Source organism: Lonchura striata, chromosome 6, assembly GCF_046129695.1.
Source record: "Lonchura striata isolate bLonStr1 chromosome 6, bLonStr1.mat, whole genome shotgun sequence".
Classification (NCBI taxonomy): domain Eukaryota; kingdom Metazoa; phylum Chordata; class Aves; order Passeriformes; family Estrildidae; genus Lonchura; species Lonchura striata.
The window spans coordinates 27978194-27998904 of record NC_134608.1 but is presented as its reverse complement, the minus strand read 5'-3'; the positions used below and the strand labels follow the sequence as shown (position 1 = coordinate 27998904).

The window sequence follows — 20711 nt, the reverse complement described above, 5'->3', positions numbered from 1 at the left end:
CTCTCTGATATTCTTAGCTTTCACTCTCACTCCTGCAATTCAAAATTAATCATCACTATGAGAAAACGATTGCTTTGTTTGGGGATGGAGAGATGATACCACCACTTGGAAGCTCCTACCCTCCCCCATTTTCTTGACTCTATTGTCATTAAAACAAGTGATGCAAAAAAAAAAAAAAAAAAAAAAATCAAAAACTCTTTTTCAACAAAACTATAGGAAATAATAAAATACAATAGGTGTGATTTAAATACTTGAAGCCTAGAGTCCTCATTCTGTGTACTAATGCCTAAACAACTTAAAAGAGCAGCATCTGCTGCAGCTGACAAAGAAAATGATTTATTATTTACCACTTGCATCTGATTGTATGCTGTAGGAAATCCAATGGCACATACGTAAAATATTATTTTGTTTGCAATGTAAAAAATAAATCTGCTGTCAGTGTACTGAAGGGAGGAAAGAGACAGATCAGGCTGGAGGAAAGCACAATCTCACCATGTCAGAGTTTGAGGTTGGCTAATAAGCATTAATTAGATAAGCATGATGCACAATAATTCCTGGAAAGGGTAGCCTTGATGTATGTCTCTCTAGACTTAGTTTAAGCCAGCACTCGCTCCCAGAGCTCTCCTTTAGGCTCGGTGTTGCAAAGTATTGCCTAAGGAGTTCAGGTGCCACAGACTTTTCACTCTTTCTCTTACACCGGGCGCAGGGGTGATTGCTGAGATGGTAATTTATTCATGTTTCCATGCACGTTACCAGGAATTAGACTATTTTTGTAAAGGAAGAAAAATAAGTACAATCCAAAACAAAAATAAAATAACACCAGGAAATCGCTAAACTTGTCCTGGATTGTGTCAGGACTTCTAAGGCCCCAGATATTTCTTTACCTCTGCCTGCTCCTCAGACAGAGAAACCCTTTTGTTCGCTGAGGCTGTTCGTTGCCCAGGCTCGTTCGGCACTGAATTTGAGGTAGTGGCTTGTTTGTTTTTCTTTTTGTTGTTGCTTTATTGTTGGGGGGTGGGGGGTGGGGGTGGGGGGGGGGTGTGTGTGTTTGGTAGTGATGGGTTTTTTGTGGTTTGATTGGGTTATTTTTAGGGGGGTGGTTTAGCATACAGCATTTCTGTTATCTGATACTTTTTTCCGCAATGATTTATGTGTCAAATCCTCAAGCTAAGCTTTTAGGATTTTTTAAAACATGTACATTTCTAGGATGATGCAGTGTCTTAGCATCGTTTCTTTAGCATTTCCTAATTTAGAGTGTTTATGGGGGACGGGCGGTCTTTATGGAATTAAGGAGCTATTGTTATATTCTTAGTTGATGTTTGAGGTGATTAACTTTGCTCGCGTAGATCGTAGGAGAAGAAATCTGCTCATCAAGAAACATCCAATTATGACTTTAAGACTGCCTTTGCAAACATGTTTGAAGCATAATAAACAGTAACTCGAATTTTCAACGCGATATTTGGCCAACAAATTTTTGTCATGTTTTAGATATCTTCCTTTTGTTACAGTAAAATATCATCCCTTATGTGGAATGTATCCTTAAGAAAGGGTTTAAAAGAAAGTGAACAAAAATGTAATTTGGCTTAAATAGCACAAAACTTCTGCTTGGGGGAGTGACATTTTTAAAAATCTGATACTTGAAAAAAATAGTTTAACCGGGACGTCATTTTGCTCTTTATAACTTCTTCTGATGATTATTAAGATTTATGTCAGAAATTATGATTCAGGTACACACCCCCTCACCACTTGTGTTAATATGAGGTCTCAATCACCATGTATTCAGTATTCACTCAAGCAAAACTCCCACTGAACTCCGGTTACGTTTTGACTGAGCTACATCAGAGTTTTGCTTAAGAAAGAACACTGAGCAAGACTTCTTTTATTAGCGACTTTATTCTTTAATTGTTATATTTTCCCTTAGGATGGGAGATAGATAAACAAACAAACAAGCAAAAAAGTCTGCCTGTAGATAATCACCGCTATTGCTCTTAATTGTGTGATCGCGAATAATACACCAGCCCGAGAAAGTATATGCGCATACATCTTACGCTACTACAAAATCAGCGATTGGCAATAAATATGTATACACACATATAGACACACACAGACTGCAGAGGTGTATATCCATTGCATTAGTGTCTGTAGTAGCTTCTCTGCTTTTCTGTGCACTGAAGTGTTCTTGTTTTTAATACCGCCCCCCCCCCCCCCCCCCCCAAACCCCCAACCCCTTTCCGCCCCGTGGTGAAGGTGCCCGGGTAAATGGGTCAGAAACTGGTGGGCAAATGGGTTAGGAAGAGGTGAAGGTGAAGATCAATAGAGGTTTTAGGGCTGGCTGTATCTGTTGTGCTGGGTTTGTGTGACTGTGCCCAGAGGGCGGAGTTCCTGCACATTCCTACCTCACCGGAGAACCTGCCCTCAACTCCACTTCAGCTACTCCAGAGAGATGGGACCCTCCAGAAGAAACCTGCCCAGAAATCCTTCCCGCCAGAAGGGTAGGTGCACTTCAAGAAAATCTTCCCTACCTCTTATCCCCACAGGCAGATCCATGTGATACGAATGAATAGAGATGACAGACTTCTGTCTAAACGTACAGTTTCCCCGTGGCCCCCGATAAGCAGGTCGCCCGTGCAACCGAAGCACAGTTTCAAAGCACCGGTTACACCAAAAACTGCGTGTGCCTAATGTCAGGATTTTCGCTCTCTCTTCTTTTTTTTTCTTTTCGGTCTCTTCCTCAAAGTGTTTCCTCCCCCGGCCTTCCCCCTCCCCCTCGGGCTCTTTCGTTTCAATCGGTAAGTTGGAAGTTTCTTCGCCGATTTAGCAGTTCTTGTGGTTAATCTGTAGATATTTTAGCTTGTTTTGTTAACGTGCTCTTTGTTTGCTTGTTTGCCACCAATGTCAAAGAAAGTCACACGGGTGCAATGTTGTGTTTGCCTTTTTTAAGATGCCAGGAGAAACTGCCTCTACCTGCAAGAAAGGCGCACGATGGCACCTGGGGATAGGAGTCTTCCGACGGCACCGGGTGAGTGCGGATTTTACTCATCTTTTACACCCAGGAATCAAGTAACTTCACGCGCGATTTTTGTCCTTTGGTTCCAGAATGGGAGAGAGCGCCATTCCCGCAGATCCCTGAGCATGCTCTGCCTTTTTGGTCACAGCACAGAAATATTACGGAGGCTAGGCAAAAGTCCCCTCCACCACTCATGTCGAAGGAAATTTGGTCCTTTATCCATCTCTGCTATATGAAAGACGATTTTAGCATGACGAGTATAGGCGGACTCTGTAATTAATTATTTCTAAAAATTCTGAGCTTGTCATTTGAGAAAAGCTACAGGCTTATCGCACCTTTTGGGGTTGTGTAAAGTGTGCTAATATCTCTAAATTTCCAGGAAAGCGACTAAATGCCAAAAATTTTGGGAGATCTAGGAAAGAGACCTTGCAAACGGCCGTACTGAGCTGGGTTTTGCTTTGAGTGCTCCAGTGGAGAAAATGCGCCCTTAAAAGGGATCACGGGCAACGTTCACGTCCATGAGAGAGCTGCAGGCACTCTCCCTTTGTCTTCCCATTCTCCAAATTCCATGACTGAGTTTTGTATACGTTGAGATTTACTTGCTGAAATCTCGGAATAGGGGCAGAAGTTTAAACGACTGATAAAAGTGATGTGCTCGTTGCGCTCATCCTTGCGGGTGGGGGCAGGCGCGCTGCTGCGTGGGCAGGACCCGGGATGGGGCCCTCCGTGGACCGACTTGTTCTTCTTTTGCTGTCCTGATGTGGTGGAGGGGAAGAGCCACGGCCGGTGTCCCACCCTGCAGATGACTTTGACCCCTTTGCTCCTGCCATTTTTGACCTTACAAAAATAATTATTTTTTTAATATACAGCAAGTTGAGTTTCCCGCGACGCTGTGCTTGGGACGCCTCAGCTCAGGGGCAGCGGTACCGAGCGCCTGTCTTTCGCATCGCAGAAACCGACGCAGGTGCAGGGAGACGAGCGCTCGCACACGCACAGCACACGCCAGCGGTGACTTGTGACATCTCCGCCGGCGTGTTGTGTGCGCGGTGCAAGCCCGTCCGGGGATGGCCCCGTGGGTGCCGCGGGGCACCGGTGGAGCCGCCCACGCCCTGCGCTGCGAAGGGCGGCATCCGCACTCGCGTATCCCCGGGACGGCAGGGACCGGCGCCGCCAGCCCCCGCGCCTTCCCGGTGCGATCGAGCCGCCGTGCCCGCACACGCGTGTCCGCGGGGCGCGGCGGGGCCCGGCGCGGCGGCGGCGCTGCGCCTCCGGCGGGCTGGGGGCGCTCTTGGCCCGCGGGAGAGCCGCCCCGCCGGGCCGCGGCACCGGCCGCGCTGCGCCCCGCGAACCGCGGCGTCCGCTCGGGGCCTCTCCCGCGGCCCGGCGACCCCGCCCGGCGCTCAAACGGCGGCTTGCAGGCGGTGTGTGCACTCGCGGGGCCTGAGTCCGTGCCGCCTCCCTCCCCTCGGAAAGGAGGAAAGATCTGAGGTGTCCTTCTCCACGCGGACTTGGCGTTGCGTTCTCTAGCTACCAAGAGACAGATGTTGCCCTAGGGAAAGGCGTTTAAAGACTTCTTCCCAAGAACTAGTCCGGGATGCTTCGATCGAGGAATTGGATTGTTAAACCCACCTCTCGCTTCACTGGAGCAAAACAAACCAGGGAAAACTTGAAAAACAAAAATTAAAAAAATTAATTAAGCTGCCAAAATAAACAAATAACCAAAGCAACTACCAGCAACCTCCCCTCCTCCCCCACTTCAATACCATGTAACAGAATACAGTATCAGGCTAGCGAATTAGACTCAAAGCGAGCGGATTTGCTGCTCTCAGTCGGGGAAATGAATGCAAAGTCCATTTCAAAGAATTATCTCTAGGGAGTCCTCCAAGTGTATTTGGGGTTATCCGTGATTTGAGAGGAAAGACTAAACGAAAGGGGGTCTGAGAAAAGCCTGCCATTGTCACCCTACCCTAAGGTGAGTAAAGCATCCCTGTAAAGCTAGCTGCAAAGAACTGCTTAACCTAAGCCCGAGAGGTGAAACCTCTCCTCGCCCGGAGCCGCCTGACCAGGGAGCCTGAATTTCGAACTACAAAGGCGGCAGGAATCCTGGGCTCTCTTGGGTTGATTTTTTTTTTCCCCGCGGTGGGGAATTCAGAGCTCTTTACAATTGGTTTCGCAGGAGCACCTTTTACGGGAAAGCAGAAATAGGTGAAAAGAGCTCTTTCCCTTCGGGGCGCTCGCGGCGGCTCTCCCTTGACGGTGGCGGAGGAGCCGGGTTTGCAGCGGCCGGCCCGCGGGGGAGACCTCGCCGAGATCCCCATTGACTTGGAGGCCCTCCAGGCTAAGTGTCTGCCCTGCACTGTTCACTAGTGGAAGGAGGAGAGCCACTCTCCGTCCGTCGCCTCTCGACCCCACGCCCCCACCTTGCCTGCTTTTACTCAGAAATTTCCTCATCTCAAGTATTTAATATTAGCTAGACTACTAAGTTAGTTATATCCAAGAGGAGACACATACCTGCCAAAAAATCTGGCCTAAGCCTGGCTATAGAGTAAAAAAGATTAACCTTTTCTCAGCCTCAGAACACAACCGGGGGAGAAAAAAGAAAAAATAAAAAAAAAAAAAAAAAAGAGAGAGAGAGAGAACGAGAAAACGTATTATCATAAAAAAAAAAAAAAAAAAAAAAAAAAGCAGAATCTCATTGCTCATTGTGAAGTGTGGTGTGTCCCAAAAGGATGCAATCCTTTAATAAATTAAGGAAGGGTAACATTCACTCGTTACCAAACTATTCTTTTGAGTAAAAAATCTTGGCGATGTTATACTATAAGTTGCATTTCATATCTTTCTGTGGTGCTTGCATGCCCAAACACAATTTCATCGACACACCAATATATTTTCTAATGGGGATGAATGGCACCGATTAGAGTTTTCACTAGTTTCACTAGACCCCGAACAAAACAGAGCTAGGACAGATAATTAGAGAGGTCTATGGTTGAGCATATCACATAATCATTTATATATTTAATGCTGTGGCTCACAGGTTACTTCATAACACGCTGGTGATAAGTAAATCTCCTTTTAGATTTCTGAACTGACTTCTGATGGCGAGTGGGCCTAGAGGGCTTTAAATGCAGTCTAGATTTTGTACCACGGTGGTACAAATTGCAAGGTGTATTTTTATTAGCATATAGTATACATATACTCTTATGGGTTTATAAGAAAACAGATGAGAATTCTGCAAATAAAAATGGCGTTGTTGTTTAATCAATGAACTTTTCCCTCTATATTTATCTTTCAATAGCTATACATATACACGTGTATACACGTGTGCGTATATGCATGTATATATTTGCCCGATCTTTTCTGACTGTGAAGGTGTCAGCTAGCATTCATCAGAAAAGGCAGCTCTTTTCTTGCTTGCTTGTTTATTCTGTTTGAGCAAAGTTGTTTGTTTTGCTGGGAAGCGTAACTTGCCTTTAGTTATGTCATCACTATCATTTGTATTTAGATGGAAGGGTAGGACTTATTACCTCTATTTTTATTACTAAATCAGTGGAGGTAAAAGTACTAATAATTAAATACAGATCTCTGATTGCGGGTTGGAACAGCAAAATCGATTGTCTCTTCATCAATAAGACAAGTGTTGAGTAGCTTGCTATTGATTAGTATGTTTATTTATGCAGATCTTTAGATATTTGCTTACATATTTCGGGCTCTTTGTCTGCTAATTATTATACCAGATTGGTTTGAAAGAAAGAGCTTAGACTGGGAAACACACTTGACAGATCCATTCTTAGCTAACCTGATAGTGGATTATTGCAATCCAATAAGTTTAACAAATTACTTATACGTGCTTGCCTTTCGAGCAATTAGGAAACCGTTTCAGATTAAAATCCCTTGTTGCATTCGGGGTCGGTTCATTTAAATAAAGGGGCATTCTGTTTAGATATTTTCCAAATGAAAAATGAGTTTCTGGATCCGCAGAGGCTGAACAGGGGTTGATGTGTGCTTCGCCTTCCAGGCCCTTAGGTTCCTTTGTAAGTGTAAAACACCTTTCCAGCAACAGAGTGGCCCCTGGGGTTTCCTCATAGATGGAAGGTAATCTGAATATCGAAATCAGAAATCGATATATTAAAAGGAAAAAGCCTACCAAACCAAACCAAACAAAACAGAGGGGTCGGAATCCAAATATCAGAGCGCTCAAAGCAGGCGGTATTTTGTGTTGCTTTTTTGGCTTAATGATTTAATCGGTCCAAAAGGAATCGCCCCAGCCTCTCTGCTAAACGGTCTATTTTCCAGCCATTCTCTCTCAGGACCCCAGAAGGCTGACATTTTGATCTATTTTTTAAACACGCTTTTCCAGCCGACACCCGCATTTTCTTTCGCAGCCGTTCAGGGTAGGGCTCTGCTTTATCAATACCGTCCCCACGCCGCTCCGGCTGTACCGACACGGGCACCTCGGCGGCGGGCAGCGAGCTCGGGACCAGGCCCGGCAGGCGGGGGCCGGTGTGAGAGCCAGGTGCAGGGGGGAAGGCCGCCTCCGCAGCCCCGCGCTGCCCCGCGGGGCGCAGCCCCCGCCGCCCCGGCCGCCGCTTGCCCGGGGAGCGGCGCGGCGGGAGCCCGAGCCGCGGGCTGGGCAACGGGAGCGGGACCCGCGCGGCGCTGAGCGAGTGTTGAGCCCTTCTTCTCTTGTGTTCCTCGTCTTTTGCTTTCGGCAAGTTTCGCTGGCGCGGGGCGGGGGGGGGGAGGATTTTTCCTCTTTCTTTTACCTCCAGGAACTGCTGCTTTACAACCTGTAGCGATAAGACAGCCTCGCATCAGATGATCACAGAGATAAGTAATCTCTCCCCTCGGCCAGTGGTATAGCTGACCGTATGCTCTTGAATCTTAGAGCGCTAAGTCTTTCCTGTGAATGAACGAGAAAACACTCGACAGGTCGTGAATAATCGTTTTAATGAGTGTGTAAAAGCGTGCGACGGGGTGCACGGAGCTGTCGGGTTAAACAAACAACTTGTACCCTGACGAAATCCGATTGTTAAAGTGCAAAGTGGTGTCAGTCCAATTTCCATCCCAGTTCTAAAAACCACAGATCTAAGTCGCGGGAGTCCAATTTTCCCCATTAAGAAAAATAACAATATTTTCTGAACGTAAGTGCGATAGTCCCTAATGTTAGCCTTTGGCGAAAAAAGACCAGTTGCATATTAGAGGTACCGAAGCTATTTTTATTACTTTTTGTTATTTTTAAAGACGATAGTTAAAAAGTGTGTATTTGACATTTTCCTATATATTATCAGATCAATGCGGTAAATATTTTCCTTTTTTGTGTGTCCGTCGCCTCCCTCTCCGTATGTTTTTTTTTTTTTTTTTTTTTCACAGATCACTGGAGGCAAACATCGAATTAATTGGATCTCAATGACTGAGGTTGGTAACTTTGTATTGAACTAAGGTTATCTCTGTCACAGCGTTCAGGTGTTTACAAGACATTTTATGACTTTCTAGAAAATGTAAATCCAGACAATATATACGATAAAATTAAAAGGGCATTACAACATTGTTTACTTAAAATCCAAGTTATACTGCCCATATGTAGGGAGATAATACTCTATGGGTCTGTAATAATCTATCTAGAGGTTATAATTTTTTTTTAATTGATGTGTTTTTTGATTCTTCTTTCTTTTTTTTCTTTATTTATTTTTTTAAATTATTTTTAAGCCTGGCATTGGAATAGCCATGTGTGTTTCCTGTACAACTAGAGGGCCTTCCTTGCACTATTTTGTAAAAGCAAATACCACTCTTCTAAGCCCAGTGATTATTTTTTCAAGGTTAGTAATGACGCATATTCCTAATGTTTATTGTTGATAAAGACTTTCAGACCGACTGCAGGTCTGGCACTTTCTATGAAGAGTCATTTTCAGATGTGTCCTCCCTTTCTTTGAAAGTACCGGCTTGAGCAAAGTGAGATGAGGCAAGGCAACCCCAGCTGGAAACCAACGCTTTTTAAAGTTTCTCTGCTCTTTCAATTAATACTCGATTTTTTCACAAATAATATGACATTGAAAAATGAACGATATGATAAGCTGTATTATTAGGCTATAGACATATTGGGGACCCAATGCAGTGGCATGAATGTGAATTTACTTTTGATACTTGTGGAAGTCGAATCTGGCCATTCATGAATTAGATAGTAGTGTCCATATGGCATTGGTCTTAAACTCATTTCCAACGTTCATAGCATTTTGAGTTAAAAGATAGTTTTTGGGTTTGGTTTGTGGTTGGGTGTTTGGGTTTTGTTTTGGTTTTGATTTTTTTGGGTGGGTTTTTTGTTTTGTTTTGATTTTTTTGGTTGTTGGTTGTTTTTTTTTTTTCCCCTCACAAAGTCAGTTTTGTTTTGTGCTTTAGAAACGATGTAGGCATTGAGAACAGATATCAGTGAATTTCGTGTACCCAAGTGTGGCAGAATCGTCTTTGCATACCTTCCTCTGAAACCAGCGGTAGAAAGCAAAGAGAGAAAGAAGTAAAGAGAGGGAGAGAGAGGAAGAAGGGGAAAAAAGACAATTCAGCCCCGCTGAATTAGGTAGCAGATCTATAACTAATGAACCATACAATCATATTTAACAAGCATCTGATGAATGTTCTGGGCAATTTCAAACATGGCTTTGTTCAGATTATATGACTTGAAACACATCATTTCCCGGACCAGTGTGAACGCTGGAGACTCAAAACCAAAATGTCCCTACCGTTTTCCTTAACTCCTTACGTGAGAAGAAAAGGGACATAGGTTCATTCTCACGGAGGAAAGAGAGAGGAGAACGAAAGACAAAGCACAAGGACATATGCCTCTGGAGCACAACAGCACAGAAGTCTGCACCCTGAGAACCAGGGAACATTTCTCATCCCCCTGAAAGACTAATGCCCTCCTCCTGCCACTGCAATTTCCTCTGCAACAAAGCCGTACATTAAATGGGCATGGTGGATAGTAAGGACCTACCAGTTTCTTGCTGTAGTTCTGCTAATAAATAAAATTCTAAATGTTCAAAACACTCTATCTGTCACATTCACAAGATAGGTACTGTAAATTCCTGTTGAAAATATACAAACAGAGATCCAAGAGGTTGCCTCTGTTTTTGTATCTCTCTCTCACAAGAAATGCTCTATCAAAACATTAATTATATTTGAAAGGGAACAGATTATTTGTTTGAGAAAGAATTACTTTCTTGAATTTATATTCCACGCAGACCTCTCCTCCTGTCTGCTGAGAGGGTTGAACTGTAAATCTGTCTCAAATTATTTACCCCTAAAATGTAAGTAGGTGTGTCACATTAGAGTAGTAGAGAGATGAGAGATAATCTGTAGGTGCTTTTAGACACCTCTGTGGGATGGGTCGTTAGGGAATGTCGAAATGAACACGAAATTGCAAATCTAACATGTGAAGAACATACACGCTTATTCTTTGACAATGAAAATACAAACGCACATAGAGATGCAGAGTTGAAGCTAGTTAGTTATTAAACATGATGACTCACGGGAGTTTGGGCCCGCAGTTCCTTTTTGTTTAGTTGGTTTTGCTTTGGTGTTTCTTTTTGTTGTTGTTGGTTTTTTGGGTTTTGTTTGGTTTGGTTTTTTTGTTTGTTTTGGGTTTTTTTAATGCTTTCATGCACATCTTGTGGTAGCCGATAGTTGAAAAGCTACTAACCGTGTGGTGAGTCATCACGTAAGTCAAGAGAAAACTCTTAAAGATTGTACCTTCTTTCATGCCTTAAAAAAAAAAAAAAAATAAAAGGGTTAAATAGGTGCCCTCATACCATTACCTTTTTTCTGAGAAAAATAATGATTTAGTGGGACTTTATTAGAAGCTCTTGGAAAACTCTCCTTGATGTCTGCTTTTTGCACTCTCTGCTAACCAGACCTTCAGCATTTCCTAACCTACCTCCAGACAAGTGTTTTGGCAGGAATTGATGTGAACAATCCGGTCAGAAAGTTTTTTGGTGCTGTTGCGTCATGCTTGGGGAAATTCGTCACTGAATCAGTGCCCTTAGTTTGGGACCCGGAGAAACCGTGTTAGCACCAGGTCCTGCAGAGCTGAGCCCTTTTCTCTATTCCTGTATTTCTTGAGCCCTGGGAAACCGAAGCCATGGGGCTTGAAGGGCGGTCGCAGGGAGCACGGGAAGGTGGGGGTGGGCGGACTTTTCTGCCTTGGATGTGCCTGGGATGTGCTCTCTCCCTGATTAGGTATCTGTGGAGGAAGAAGGTGACGTGACGAGAAAAGCCTGACAGCCAAAGTGGGAACTGTCCGGGAGAAGGATCCGTGATGAATGAGGTCTGCGAAGTCATGATGCACAAGCAGCCCAGGACAGTGTGCTGTTATCAAATGCCGGTTTTTGTTCACTAGAATCATAAAGAAAAGTGGGGAGGGGGCGGGGGGGTGGCAGGGGAGGGAGATGAAGGTGAGGTGGGGGAGGGGAATCCTCGAGAGGGGGTCAGTGAGGAATGGGAGATCGGAGAAATCAGTGGCTGTAATGTTAGCGTGAGTTCATCGTCTCCCCGGGAGAAGGAGAAGCTGCGTTTGTCAAATGGGCTAGAGCCCTGACGGGAGGCAGAGGGGCCATCGGAGCGCTCCGAGATGCGGCTGTGAAATGTGGATCCTGGCCGACCCGAGGGACAGTACTTTATAACATAATCTATCCCAAAGTCTTCCAGGCAGGTGTACGAGGTTTAGTCAGGCTCTTAATAATCTCCGACTCATCGTAGAGAACAAGTTCTGCCCCGGGGCAGGGGATAGGATGGAAAAGCAGTTGTGAAGTCGGAGAGACATTAATACATAAACTAAAATCCTACTAAAATTGCAAACATTGTTTTATTCCTGGAGTAATTTCGTGCAGAACTGGAGCTTCTTCCTCAGGTTAGGCGGGAAGGGCTGCCGTGGACAAGCCTGTACCTTCTTGAATTGTTTTTGACCGTGCACTGTACTGCCGTAATGCCAATAAACGCTTTAAACGCGTCCTGCTAGCGGCCATCAGACGCTCTGGCCCCTCAGGCCCGGTCTAAAGGAGATCTGGCCCGGTTCGGGACTTCTGGGTCACTCCCTACCTTCGGGCGCCCTTGGTGCTCTGGGAAAATGTGGCTGGGTGGGCCGGGGTCTGTTACACTGACCTCCGGGTTTTCTTTCCTCGGAGGGGCCAGTCTTGGCTTGCAGGGGGTCGCAGAGGCAAGCTCTTTCTTCGTGTCAGTGGGTTCAGGATCTCAGGACGTTGAGTTTAGCGGCCGGAGACAGCCCTGCCTGATTTGTGCCGGACTTGGTGCCTGCCTGCGAGGAGACACAGCTCTTCCAGGCACGGATTCCCTGGTGGGTAGCATGGCCCGTATCGCTCGCCCTTTCAGTGAATGCCAGCAGATGGATGCAATTAAACCTCGGCGGTGCTCCCTGGCTGGACACTGATCCAGGGTGTGAGAGGGTTGGCCATTATGCAGCGCCTATGGGTTGGGGTTCACTGCCGACAGCTGTAACAGGGAGGAGGACGGAATCATAGGTGCTCCCAACTTTCCCGTCTCACAACAGCGACGAGGGCACGAGAGGACCCAAAAGGCTCATGACAGAAAAAGCCAAAAGAAAAAAAAAAAAAAAAAAAAAAAAAAAAAAGAGAAGAAAAAAGAAAGCACTACCACGCATTAGGAAAATTATTAAAAATAATAAAATCCCAGCAAAACAAGGGCTCTCATTTAAAGGGAATCTGAGGAGTGAGCTAAGTGAAAGCTCTGTTTTCAAGGCAAGGCAGGATTAGTTCCCTGCACATAATAGCCAGTGTGTAGGAATTGCAAATGAACATCACCAGCAGTGCTGGAGTTACCCTTTTTAAATAAATATCGAGCTGGCTTCCCTGCACAACGTGTAAATAACAGACATTTCTCAGCTATCGAGGCGAATGAAGATTGAAATAAACATATATTTATATTTCCCCGTAGTTTAATTCAAGAAACTCCTTTCCCGAGGTAGCCAGTCAGCAGTGGAAGAATTCGGAGCAACGCCCCCCCGACCTGTTTTGCGGGTTAAAAAACACATCAACAAAGCAGCAGCAGAGCCCCGAGCCGTACCGAGGGCCGCACAGACAGGGTAAGCCCGATCTCGGGCTCGGCGGGCTCCGCTGCCGCGGGCGGCCCCGAGCTCCGGCCGGCAGCGGGGCCGGGCGCCGCTGCCCCGCCCGGGCTCGCCCGGCTCAGCGGGGCCCCTCGCCGCGCTCCGTGCGCCGGCCGCGGGGCCCAGCACCCGGCTGGAGCCGTTCCTGCATCCCGTCACCGGCCGTGCGAAAGGGGAAGGTAATACATCTGATCTCCCGCCGTAAAGAGGGGAGAGAGAGAATGCTGTGAGCTCCAGGGCTCTTTCAGACACTTCAGAAATTAGTGGGGGAGGGGAAGGGGCTAGGGCTAGGAAGGATAGATGCATTGGAAACGGTAAAATAAAAACATGATGCGAAGATATATTTACTGTCATCTCAGAGCCAAAACATTTATGCTCCCACGCCTTTTTTTTTTTTTTTTTTTTTAGCAAATCGGAACTTAAGTGATGCATTTTAATTATTTTAGGAAAATAAGCAAGAAGGCTCTTTTTCAGAGTCTAAATAAATAGCAGAGTGTTCTGCGCTGATGATGTCTCTGGCTCGTGATGGCCTCATCTATCCAGCCACTACTGTGAGCTCTGAAAACCTGGGATGAATAGGGTAGGGTGTTACTGGCAATTTCTGAAAGGAACTATCTATTATATTTAGGGTTTTCTGAAACAGAAAATGCAAAGAATTTTCTGATCGTCTGAGACGTGAAAAAGGACCAATATTTTCCTAAAGCTTCAGCTCATATTTCTTAGACCTTATGGGAATAACAATTTTCCTTATTTTTCAAATAGTTATTTCAACTCCTTGCAAGTAGTGGGAAAAAGGTACACATTACCCTAAAAGAGAAGGCGCTGGAGGCCTTGCAGTCTCTGAGATCTGCTTAGTGATTTATTTTTCTCCCCCCTCCCCTGTCCCTCACCAATCCCCAACTTTGATCTAAACCCTGACAACTTTCTTCCTGCATACTTGTCCCTAATCTTCAAGAGATTGCACAGACTTAAAGGAGAGTGATACTCTGAAGAGCAACATTTTATTTTGGGGAGATGGGAGGAGGATAACCCTACTTCACCTAGAAGTAGTTCCCATTTGATTGTAATTGGAAAAAAATCCAAACCCCAAAACCACCCCCTAAATCCCAAAGAAAAAACCAAGCACAAAACAAATCCCAAAGCAAGTGAGAATGCAGTAAAACAGAGCCTTCTTATGTTAACATTTAAAGAAAATAATGAATCAGTGAAGTACAATTGTAGGGAACATCAAACCACACACAGACAAGCAGCAGAAAATATCAGTTCTAATTTTTGTGGTTAAAAAATTGAATCAATTATAGGTTTCAGTTTTCTGCAGGAACAGGAACATCTAAAATATTTATGACCAGCAGGGCTTATTCCACAGTCTTCTTTTCAAACAGGATATCTTTTCTCATCTTTAGTAAAGATTTTCATAATGTTTCTCTTGCTCCTCTCCTCTACACTGACTTCCATTTAGGGTAAATGCTGTCACTCAAACATAGCATCCTGTTCCTGTCAGCTCAAATGAACTCAGTGAAAAGTTCAGTGTAACTACAGGCGAAATCCTTTTTTTTTTTTTTTCTCTTCATGGTGAGTTTGCATTGCATCTTCAAGATCCATCTATGGAAAGCCCAGAGTTGTGACTTTGGACTCTGTGCCATCACTCTAAGCGGTGCAGAAACTGCAAAAAGAGGGGAGAGCTAGTAAAGTCACATGTTTTTGGTTCCTGATTCAAGCAGAACATCAGCATCAGCAACAGCAACATTAAGACTTTATCAAGGGAAAAAAAAATAGAAGGAAGAAGAAAGAAAGTCTAACAGCAGTGAAAGAAAGCAAGCAGAAGTGTTTTGCAGACCAGAATGGCACTACTGATTTCCAGCCTACATGGTTCTTACCTCAAAAATGGCACAGACCACAGCTTGCAGTACCCAGAAAGGTGACAAGAGAAAGTAGTGTAGGTCTTTGGGTGTCTGATCAGTCTGTTTTGCAACACATGAACCAATCTTTGTTAATGTCTCTAAGAGTTTTTTGACATGTGCCCCTTCAAGCAAAGCAGAAAAGTGCTCGCTGCCTTGTTTTCACGTGGATCCTAAGATGATCCAGACTTTCTCTGCAAAATTCCACCATGATCCCCACTGAAACTATGAAATAGTGCTGTTGGTTTACAGGAGGAATCTTGGGTATCAGGACTTGTGTAAGCAGGTGTGTACAAGTAAGCATGTGTGAGACCTAGCATTTTATTCACTTAGAAGAACCACCCCTATCTCTCTCTTCCTACAACACAATAGAATTCCTGACACTTCCATTTACACTCCTGTTCTGCTGGAATCCATCGAATCTTGGCCTCCTTGCCTGGTGACCCTGAAGTATCACTGGAAGAAACAGACAAACAATGAAAAGTTGCAAAAAAAAAAAAAAAAAAGGTTTAAATGTACTTGAAATGTTCCTAATTGATGGAAACAGGTGGAAAATATTTTTGAGATTATTTACATAAATGTTGGAAGCCCCATGGATCTAATAATTCAATGCCAGGTCTGCAACTCACCCCCTCCCTCGAGATTAATGCAATCTGAGCAATGTCCTTTCATTGAAAGGAAATAGATTAACTTCTTCTGTAGATCTTTCTTCTGTAAATTTTTAGAATTGATACTTTCACAAAAACATAAGCCAAGTTATATACTACCTTGGTATGCTCATTTAAAAAATCAAATATTTCAGTTTTTTTGATGGAGCTGGAGCCAAAAAAGAAGCATCAAAACCAATGTTGACGATGCTGAACAATGTTGATTTACAGTGTTATCATTACACTTCAGAAATAACAGAGTACTGCCAAGAAAAGGAGTTTTTCAATCTTCCTTTAGGTCTATTGATCAGGAGTGACTTTGAAACTTCCTTCTGGCACCTAGAAATCGTTCACTGCTATTGAAAACCTGCTTGAAGTTTAGAGGAGCTAAAAATCTCACAATTAATTAAATAATTAGTAATGAACTGGTATGAACTGCAAAAATTACTGAAGTCATGAGACAAAAAGATCTGTTCTCTTTCTTTTGTTGATCTAGTATTGAAATATCATTAAAAGCACTGCTCCCTTTGCTCATACCAATCTTCATGAAAATAATCCACCAATCTGGATGTATGTATTTGGATTTTATTTATTAGGGATGGGAACTTTCCTCCAACTCTATTATTTGTTTTGGTTACTTGCTCATGGATAACAGCAAGTGTTCTGGGGCAGTTTTTGCAAGATGCTTGAACTCAGCACCTTATAGGAGTTTCAGATATTCTCTGGGCAGATTATGTGCCCAGTGGGAACTGGTTTATGTACTGATTAAGAAGTACACTTAAATAACCTGGCCCATGATTTAGAGACTGTTCTGCATAACTGTGTATTTTCCCCTAAGTGGGACCACCCTCCATGCCATGTAGAGACACGATTTCTGCATGCAGACAGGAAGTCTGATGTAAGAAAATATGACACTCCAGCACACAAAAAGAGGAAGAAAATCTGCTCCTGATGTGTGGCAGTACTTTAAGAGATATACTTTTTTGAGGATGAGGAAGATCCTGATTTACTCTTCTGCACTGAAGTTAAGGCAGTGCTATCAGCATGTGGGCTCCATGCCCAGCCTGATCTCAGGCTTGCAGTTTTGCTTTTCTGCACTGCTATTGCAAAGTGAAGTTCCTCTGCTCTGGGACTGAGTGTGAAGAAGCAGCCATGTTGAGGACAGTTCTCTTGGAACATGGGCCTGAATTAGCTTTCAGAGTTATTTCAAAAGCCTGTGTCAGGTTAGAGTTTCCAATGTTGAGTTTAACCAATGCTTTTCTTCATGAATGCATAATTAGGAAAGGACAATTGAAATACTTTACATCCAGAATGCTGCAGAAGGTTGCAGCCTAGAAAGCCAACCATTTCAAATCTTCTAAAGCAGAATGAGAAGGTTGAGGAAGGTGATACTGATCCTCTACCCTGCTTTGGTGAGACCTCACCTTGAGTACTACATCCATCTCTGGGGTCCCCAGTCCAGGAAAGACATCAGCCTTCAGGAGCAGGTTCACAGGAGCACCAGCAAGATGATAAAGATGATTAGAGGGATGGAGCACCTCTCCTATGAAGAAAGGCTGATAGAATTTGTTTTATTCAGCCTGGAAAAGAGAAGGGTTCAGGGTGACAGAATTGCAGCCTTCCAGTACCTGAAGGGAGCCTACAAGAAAACTGGAGGGGGAGTTTTATACAAGCATGTAGTGACAGGACAAGGGGAAATGGCTTCAGACTGAATGAGATTAGGACCTCTTCAAACCCAAACTATTCTATGAGTCTGTAAAGTACTAAACACTTTTCTGTTGCAATGAATTACTGTAGAAAAGATAGTGCATCTTAAAAACAAGGCAACAAAGGGGAATTCACCATTGCTGGTCTTGTAAATAGGGACCAGAGATCATGACATGGTAGCTCTCCTTTATTGAGGAATCCCCAGATGTGCAGGACATTTGTTTTTATTTTAGGTTTTCATGTTTCACTTGGTGAACTTCTCTTCTGGATATGTAAGTATCTAATATATTTATCTGCAATTAATCTATGAGTGCTCTAACTGTACTGAGATTTGTCATTCCAAATCCAAACTCCAGTTGTAGGTTAAAGATTCACACCTAAAAGTAGAAAACCAAAGGCCTGGCATCTCATTCTAAGAGTTATTTTCAAGTGTGCACAATAGTATTGGCTAAATGGACAGAGAAGCATTTTTCCAGGACTTGTATAAAGGTGGCTGGAATGGTCTGCTTTAGGCTGCTGCATTTTTTAGACATTAAACTAAGACAAGAAGCTTCCAATTTAATAAAAAATGTTTTGAAAGTTGCTAAGCAACTTATAGAATCTTGCTTTTTAAGAAGTCCATTTATTTGCTTAATTTCAGGAAAAGGTTGTATGTTATTGTCTAAGTTGTATAAATAAAAAGAGAAAAGCAAAAAAGGAAATGTAATAGAAAATTTTCTTTGCTTTCTGTCTTTTGCAATTAAAACCCTTTTAGTTGTTTTGTGGGGTTTCATCAGGTATTCAACAAATGTTATTTATGTATAAAACTTCAACAGTTTATTGACTATACAAGAAAGGAAAAAAATTAAACAGGTTTGTCATATGGTATGTGTTTATCTTAACCTTTCTTCTTCAAAAATCTTATCTACTAAGTACTTTTATCAGACACTAATTATACTCCCTCTGAAAAGAATTTCTCCAACACCCTTCAGTGCCTACACCCTTTAATCATATCTCATTACATCTACCTAATCCATCTCTTTTTCGCATTGCCAGTGCTCATTAATAGTTTTAAAAGCCAGTCCTGGATATTATCTTTCCTTTCTGTAGAAATATAAATATTACCAATACTGTTTTATTCCTAGATTTCATAGCCATTTGTAATTGGATAAAAACTATTTGAAAATACTGAGGTTTTTTTTCAAAAAATAATTCTAAAGTATGTGACAGAACAGCAGTAAAATCTTATAGGTCCTTTCACAAATTGTTGTTTTTATAAGCTATTTTAATTTTGAAAGGAAGTGATTTTTGGCTAAAATTTAACAGATACTGTGCTTCACAGATATTTTATAGGTGAGACATATATCACCTTGTAAACAAAGTGGGCGACCCAAAGGATTTCTACATGATTGTGAGAGGGAAAAAAAAAAAAAAGAAATTATAGGGAAAACAAAAAGCCTTCCATTATTCTTTTGCCCTGTGCATGCCTTTTATCAGTGCAGTTTGAAAAGCTTATATAAAATGTCTCTAGTATAGTGACAGCTAAAGTGAATTGATTGACACAGAATGAATAATTGGTCAAATTTTGGTTTTTTTTCTGTTCTCCAATTGTTTGCAAACAGGCTACAAAATTCTTTACTACTGTTACACTTTAAAATTATTTATAAATCACTTCAGCGAGTAATCCTCAATCTATAGACCCTCCTGTTTGTTGTGAGTTTTGACAATTTGTAATATACATTTTTTTAATTCATTAAGTAGCCTATGTGAATTTGTGCTCCTATTTTCAGAATAGATAGGTCTACATTATGCCAGCTTGCCTCAGCTGAAAATCTGAGCAGAGTATCGGTTAATTTTCCAAAGTTAATATGTCATGATCATGGCTTTGAGGTAAAACGAGTTGCCAAATTTCAACTAGGAAGATTATTTTCCCCAGATCTGATTAGAAGAACCACTGAGAGGTTATTTTCATCTCCTTTTGTAATGAATAATATTACTATGTTCTATGGATTAACTGGCAGTTTTATTCAATATATTGCAATTATAATTTCAAGAACCTGTGAAATTTTTTCTCATCCTCTGGTACACCTTAATTCTAGCTTTTAACTAAATCCCAAATTAAGTTAATACCATGATTGAGAAAGCGATTATTTGTTTTTTTGTTTGTTTTTTAAGAACCATGGACACAGAGTATACATCCACTCACACTTGATTCCTTGGAGGTAGGAAGAGCAAGCACAATGTCCTGAATTTCAGGAATCTTGGGTTGACCAAGGCAATTTTGTATAAGTGTTGCATCTATTTAATGACAAACTGTGGCTATAGGGCAGCCTTATGGATCTTTTCAGTCCCATCTTCTTATCCAGCAATAGAAAATTCAGAATTTACATTTTACTCTGAAGTTAAAATATGTTTGCAGGCAATACAACTGATATGTCATACAAATACATTCAGAATAACTGACATTATTCACAAAGCAAATGAATATAATCTGGAGTGTCATCTGTAAATATGGTACTGGTTTGCTATGTTTGTAATTACTGCTTCTTTTCACTGAAGAGCTGATTTATGTAGGTCAACATAATATATGAAAAAATTGTAGATATAAAAGTTACAGTCAACCGAAACTTGCTTTTAAAACTACAAATGAATTCAAGCTGAAAAATATTTTTTTAAGTATTCCTTATTACAGAACAATTGCATTGTTTTCAGGAAGCAAACAGAAAATGTCACACCTTGAGTAAACCTAAAGGCAATGTGTTATTTCCCAATCTGTAAAAATATGTATGGTTTGAGATGTCTTTTTGTTTCACACTGAAAATAAAACTCTTTAGAACACTTTTATGTAATAAAATTGCATACAACTATTTTGGAACCAAATATTTTTTTTGTTTGTTTGTGTATTTCTATTTCCAATCCTTTGTTTTACTCTCTCATTAGGAAATTACTAAATTGACAAGCCAGGATATTTAGAACATTCCCATTGTAAACATCATTAAATCTGATACATTTTTATGGAACATTTTGGCTTCATGGAAAGATATATTTAGATGAGAAAAAAAGTCAAATAAAGTATAACCAGTTATAATTCTACTCAAACTGATATTCATATTCAAATTTGAATTAATATTTATATGTTATTTTTTCCAAAGATTCTTCAGACCAAATAATTTGGGTAGACGTGAGTTATGCCAACAACTCTCTACCCAAGTACCTCACTGTAAGATAGGTTTGGACCTCACAGGGAGGTGGGGATGTTTCCAGTGCACCCTGTTATGGTCACCTCAGTGTCTATATCTAAATGCTGTTATTGAAGTTTGCTAGGGTAGAATTCTTTCACAGTTCAC

General features: G+C 42.3%; 1 protein-coding gene and 1 long non-coding RNA gene across 6 annotated transcripts; both read left to right on the top strand.

Annotated features, from left to right (window-relative positions):
- Positions 1-2217: 2217 nt before the first annotated feature.
- Positions 2218-11999, top strand: LOC116183730 (uncharacterized). Of its 5 annotated transcripts, XM_077784058.1 has the most exons (5): positions 2218-2789; positions 2942-3019; positions 8378-8422; positions 8714-8823; positions 9401-10109. In XM_077784058.1, exons 1-5 carry the CDS (start codon positions 2682-2684, stop codon positions 9432-9434), a joined length of 375 nt encoding a protein of 124 aa, XP_077640184.1. In that variant the 5' UTR covers positions 2218-2681; the 3' UTR covers positions 9435-10109. The 5 variants fall into 5 exon arrangements, 4 of the variants coding, with proteins under 4 accessions (XP_077640184.1, XP_077640185.1, XP_077640186.1 ...); XM_077784059.1 differs by lacking the exons at positions 8714-8823; positions 9401-10109 and adding an exon at positions 11231-11999; XM_077784060.1 differs by lacking the exon at positions 8714-8823.
- Positions 12000-13230: 1231 nt separating this feature from the next.
- Positions 13231-20244, top strand: LOC110475293 (uncharacterized). The gene is made up of 2 exons (XR_002466250.3): positions 13231-13312; positions 17619-20244. It is a non-coding gene; the product is annotated as an uncharacterized LOC110475293 (long non-coding RNA).
- Positions 20245-20711: the final 467 nt, after the last annotated feature.

Bases quoted from the DNA above. Each gene is read 5' to 3' on its own strand.
- LOC116183730 (XM_077784057.1), top strand. From the start codon at position 2,682: ATGTCAGGATTTTCGCTCTCTCTTCTTTTTTTTTCTTTTCGGTCTCTT. The intron at 3,020-8,377 runs GTGAGTGCGGAT...TTTTTTTCACAG, and splicing joins GAGTCTTCCGACGGCACCGG to ATCACTGGAGGCAAACATCG. The intron at 8,423-8,713 runs GTTGGTAACTTT...ATTATTTTTAAG, and splicing joins ATTGGATCTCAATGACTGAG to CCTGGCATTGGAATAGCCAT.